The following is a 5809-nucleotide window of genomic DNA, read 5'->3' as shown; positions in this document are numbered from 1 at the left end:
ATTCCTGCAGCACTTGGTGACGTTTGGGATTGGAGTTAAGGAGGAGAGGGAGTTTTATAGGAAATTGGTGGTAAGCATTTCCTGGAGAAAGCAAATGCCCAAGCTTGCTATTGCACTGGGTCTGGAGGATAAGATGAGCGGTATGAGAGTATTTTTGCCGCTAATTTCTTGCTTAAATTTGAATTTAATTATTTTAAGTCTTCATAGTTCAGGTCTGTTGAGGATTGGTGATCTATGCTTTATTTTTCTTACCCCTGTGATTTATATGTAGTAAAACTAGATGGCTGTGGGATTTAAGGGTCACGAATAGCATGTAGGTAATAAATTAAGGTTAGATTGTCATGTATAATTTCTGATGTAGCCACCTCTGTGGTAGATATAGAATCTTTGTTGAAAGGATCTATTTCCCAGTGGTTGGAGACTGCTATTTCTTTAAGTTCATGGGTCGAGCCACACACTTTGAGATTTATTGCTCACCATTCTTGCAAGAAAATGGTGCTTTGAGGTTTGAAATTGAGCTCATGCGGTCATGTTGTAGGTTGTAGGTGCTTGGGAACAAGTTTCATGGAAACTTCCGTTACGAAACTTAGTCATATGAATGATTTCTTCCTGATTTTTGCTGCAGATATTTTAACATTGTGTGGGAGTCCTTCAGCTTCGTTACATATGTTTTATATGTTAGCTCGAGGATTGAAATATTACATCTCCACTAATTACCTGCATGAATGTACATCTTACGAGCAATGAAATGGACTTGACAAAAACACCCGATCAAATTGAATTCTTATGGCTTCTCATTTGACAGGGCTTTTTTTCCTTGGGCGTTATCAAGTACTGAATCATATTGAAGTGTATGCCATAAATTTTTTGTTCTGTTGTTTTTATGTATCAAACACTGAAATTGAAACTCATCGTGGAACATGTTCTATATATTCTAGGCCAGTGCTTATTAGAATTCTTGAATCCTAATTGAGACTTGTAATTGATCACATAAGAAAATTTGCATCTAAGAAGTTTATCACCATAACCGTCTTTCTACTAGGTGATTGATAAGCATGCGCCGCATTCATGTTTACACTTTCAATGTTTTAACATTAATATTTCAAAATGGATCTGAAAACTATTCATATTTTCAGGTTCATTTGAAATTAATAAGAAGCTCAGTTCTAGTTGTTGTTTTTTAGTATTGTTTTGCTTTAGAGTTTTGGCTGACATCGAAGACTTTTATCTGAAATTAATGTTTTTAATGATACTTTACTCAAACCCTTGAGTAGTTAGAAGAGTTTTATTAGATTTTTTCTGCATGTTTGCATTAATTTTCACGTGTATTATAACTTAAGCCCTAATCAGATAATCTTTTTTTCCTGTAAATTTATGCATTTTTTTGTATTATTTTACCTCAACCAATGACTAATGCCAACGGGGAATAATATTAAATCCAGCAGATCAAACAAAACCAAATAAAAGTTCTCAATGCTAATGAAACCATAATGGAAACCGAGTTTTAAAGTCTCATCAGAGCCCTTGAATTCATTTAACTTTTTTATCCTAGAGTTGATATTCCATGAAAAGCTTTAATTGCTATAATATTTAGCATATGGTTATTATGTTGGACTCAATAAGTTTTCTGCTTTTGAACTATAAGCGGATTCCTTAAAATTTATTGTTAAAGTTAACAATATCCAAAAAAGATATCATACGGAATTTTTAGGTCACCCGATCTGGTTTTAAAGCTAAAAATATCATCTTGATTATTTGAGGTTGAATGATGGATGCACTTAGGTGATATATGTTACTTTTTGAACTTCATAGTATTGTAAAGGCATACTCGATTGCAGTCACTTCTGAATGGTAAGCTGGTAAACCATTGGCATTATTTTAAATGGAAAATTTACATGCATGCCACACAATGCTTATGTATTTACATATCCAACACCCGAAGTTTGATATTTACACTTGTAACACCTTAATGTCATAAACCTCTGCATGAAGAGGTGCATTTCACTTTTAAAAAGATAGCGGTGGTGGTATTTTTGATGTGATGTTAAATATTTCAGTGATATGCATGTAAGTAGGACAGTTTAGTTGTCAGATATGCCAATAAATAAGATTTTAGTGTTGCGTATCTTTTTTTATTTGGTTTGTTTTGTGAAACACTCAGTACAGTATTCACATTTTTCTACACCCCTGGCATGATGGCCTTCTCGCAAGGCTGATCGCACTTATCTGAATATGGTCTTTGCTGGGCAAGGCATTGCTGGATATGTGAGAGCGCACTTATGTAAGAAAAAAAAACTGCTTTGGTTGTTTAGATGCTTTTTCTGAATATCTTTTATGCTTTGATTTGCAGACATAGTAGAAGAGTTAATTCTAAAGGGACAACAGCTAGATGCAATAAATTTTGCTTATGAATCTGGACTTCAGCACAAGTACCCCGCTGTTCCCCTACTGAAATCCTACCTCAAAGATGCCAAGAAGGCAGCTGCTTTGATGTCAGATGAGAGGAGCAACTCTGGCCAAGCTACAGTATGTTTGCACATTAGTTATATGGAAATTTACATATCTAGCACAGAATTCTTATGTTTTACATGTCTCACACTTCAAATTTTATATTTACATAAATAAGCACTTTGATGCCTTAAACAAAATGCGTATTTCACTTTTAAAAAGTGATAGTAGTGCTATTTTTTATGTGATATTAAAGATTTTTGTGCTATGAGTGTAAATATGAAAGTTTATCTATGATATATTTAAATTCATAGGAATTGTGTGCTATGTATGTAAATGGCCTTAATTAGATTAGTTTCTATGTTTTCCAATAGCACATCGCTGCTATAAAAATTTTACATGAACATTTTTTGTTTTAAATATATCGTAGAACAATATGAACCGCAAGGAACCATCGGCAATTCGAGCTGCCATGAAATGTATCGAGGAGCACAAACTCGAAGCTGATTTTCCCCCCGAGAACCTTCAGAAAAGGCTCGAAAATCTCGAAAAGGCAAAGGCTGAAAAGCGAAAAACATCAGGTGGTCCTGCGAATAAGCGCACACGAGCCAACAATGGCGGCCCAATGCCCCCAGCGAAAGCAGGCCGTCTCACAAACAATGCCTATGTTTCATCATTTCCTGCAGCTGCCCCCACATTTTTGAGATCACCCTCACATACGACATACTCTTCTCCTCCATTTTCTCCATACCCTTATGAAAGGACATCCGGCCATGGTTTCTATGGAGGTCACAGCCCCCCAGCCATGAGAGATGCTTATGTTTACTCAGCTGAAGAGATGGTTCCGGCTCCAATTACTGCATCCTATCCTTCCCCTCCCATCAGCTATCCTACCTTCGCTGGTTATGGCGGTGGAATGGGAGCTTACGGCAATGGCCTCCCCCCGGTGTATCAGCAAGCTTATTATCGGTAGTGAGAGAGAGAGAGAGAGAGAGAGAGAGAGACTTGGCTTCCAAGCACTTATGACGAAGGTAACCCTGATGACCAATACTGCTTATTTTTAGGGACTAATTAGTAATCACAATGGTAGGATTTGCTTGTGTGCTTATCAGTAGTTGAATTTGTTCCTCATGTTTAGACTGAACTTTGCATTATGCCTGCCTTTTTTGCTTGTAAAAATGTCTGCTGGAGTTTTTCCTATGTGTTCTCTTTCTTTAAAGTTTAATTTTGCTGTCTGATGAATGATTATGAACATCCCTGCTAGCACTGGCATTTTGTATTTTGTTCTCTTTTCAATTGTTTTTGTGCTTCTGTTATATAAATGTTTGTGGCATTTTCATACATACCACCCAATTCATATGTATCTACATATCTAACTCATAAATTTTACTTTTCTACGTTTATACCACCCAAATCTTTCATATCACGAAACATATACAACTTTTAAAAAGTGAAATACGCCTTTTCTTGCATGAGGTGGCAATGGAATCTACCTAAAAGCTGAAGTTTGCTAGATATGTAAATACATAGGATTTAAGTGGTATGTATGTTAATGCCCAGGAGTTGTTTTGTAGTCACGGGAATAGTTCTTTATGGGCAATTTGGTTGTCAGAAGGATTTTGTTGTTTTTTTGACAAATTTTAAATGATACATGTCATAATTTTTTGACAAATTTTACACTTTGTTGTTTATTACTTCACAGCATGTCATTGTTCTTGTCACCTTCTCCCCGTTGAGCTACCATTGTGATCTGACACCAAAATATTATTGAGGTTTAAACATTACCGAATTTAAATTACATTTTTTCTTGGGTAGTGTTTATCATCGGTTCTTTGCTGTATGTAAATGATGAATTTTTGTGTCCAGTTGAATTATACTACTTAATTATTGGAATTTAGTTTTGATTGAGCCCTAAACCCTAAAAAAAAGGCTGCTGTGATGTAGTTGTTGATTTCTCTTCCGAATCTTTCTTGTTTCTTTCCTGCTTTAGATCTGATTGAGCTTCTTTTAATTATTCTTATTTTTATTTTATTATAGTTAGAACATTGCTGGAATCATGATAAATTCAGAATTAAATCGAAAATTTTAGATGAGGGGGATTTATATTAAAATTTGGGTTTTTTTTTTTTTTTTCGTTTGGAAATGTTTCGTTTGGAAATGTTTTTTTCTTTTTCCTTAATTGTTTTTGGGAAATTTACATGCAGCACTGTTAATTAATACGAAGATGATTTAAATTTTAGTTGGTTTACATTCAAGTTGCACAATTTTTATGTATTTAAATATTTAATACATAAAATTTTATATTTACATCTATAACATTATGGTGCTGTAAACATATCCATGAAAAGTTGTTGTTGTTTTTTTTTTTTTAAGTTACTGTTATTTTTTGTGTTTGTGAATTTCGTCAAAAGCATATAACATATGGAGAGAGAGACCGAGAGAGGTGTGAATAATAATGTGTTGTCAATCATGTCTTATTCATAGTAAAATTATCTTCTTTGAAGAGGATGGAGTATAAATGCTAATATATTCTTGTCAGCTAAAGTTGCTGGGACAGTTAGGTCGACTAATCCATCTTGCGGCTTCTATTCTTGGTAAAGAACTTATTTGTCAGAAAAGCGATCCTAGACTATTAGACAACGAATTATCTAAATTGTATAGGTAGCTTGGAGGTCATACGAAATGACTGTAAGACTCTTGGGTGCATTGCTAATTATTGATTCTTAATGGGGAGCCTCCCAGCTGTTTGTCGGATGGTTGATAATATTCTGGATTTAGATTTTTCCTTGGATTGACTCTATCGAAGAGAGGGTTGGCAATTTTATTGAGTCGGTTTCTCTATAATAGTTGGTTCGGATGCCTCTTTGTCTCGTTTCGGTTCGAATGGTTCCTACTCAGATCACTTGATTCTCCTTTTGTTCTCCTCATGGTTTAGTCTACTTTGGCTTTGCTAGCTTGGCTCAAACAGCTTTACTCTATCAAGCAAGTGGGCGTCATGGTCTTCTATCGGTGGGCCGTCCTTTGTCATACTTTTCTCTTTTAGATCATTTAGATATTTGTAGATCAACACTGAAACTTTTTAATTTACATATTTTAGTTTTTTGATTCTTTCGCATTGGATTCGTATAAATAAGACATAACTGGACTTTCTCATTCGTAATCTGCTTTATGACCCCTTTTGCTTGAAACAATTGGCTTCCGAGCAATTTATAGGAGAACACATCAAATCCCCGACAATTTCCCCTACAAAGATCTGCGTCATGCTGCTTTTTGGAGGCCGAATGAGCACTGCCGCCCAGAAGGTGAAAGGGAGAAAAAAAACATTGTTGAGAAAGAACTTGTTGTGTTGGCGAATCGTGTA

At 35.2% G+C, this 5809-nt stretch overlaps 1 protein-coding gene across 1 annotated transcript in view; it reads left to right on the top strand.

The window, feature by feature from the left end:
* Positions 1–3443, top strand: part of LOC110030711 (FRIGIDA-like protein 4b) — a gene marked incomplete at its 3' end in the record, with an annotated part of 4273 nt that extends 830 nt beyond the window's left edge. The window contains 3 exon segments of the mRNA XM_020733583.1: positions 2–140; positions 2351–2526; positions 2879–3443. Coding sequence (XP_020589242.1) covers positions 2–140; positions 2351–2526; positions 2879–3421 — 858 coding nt within the window.
* Between the last annotated feature and the right edge of the window lie 2366 nt (positions 3444–5809).

Source organism: Phalaenopsis equestris, unplaced genomic scaffold (genome assembly GCF_001263595.1).
Source record: "Phalaenopsis equestris unplaced genomic scaffold, ASM126359v1 Scaffold000754, whole genome shotgun sequence".
Classification (NCBI taxonomy): Eukaryota; Viridiplantae; Streptophyta; class Magnoliopsida; order Asparagales; family Orchidaceae; genus Phalaenopsis; species Phalaenopsis equestris.
The sequence above is the reverse complement of the archived record's forward strand: the minus strand, read 5'-3'. Positions and strand labels throughout refer to the sequence as shown.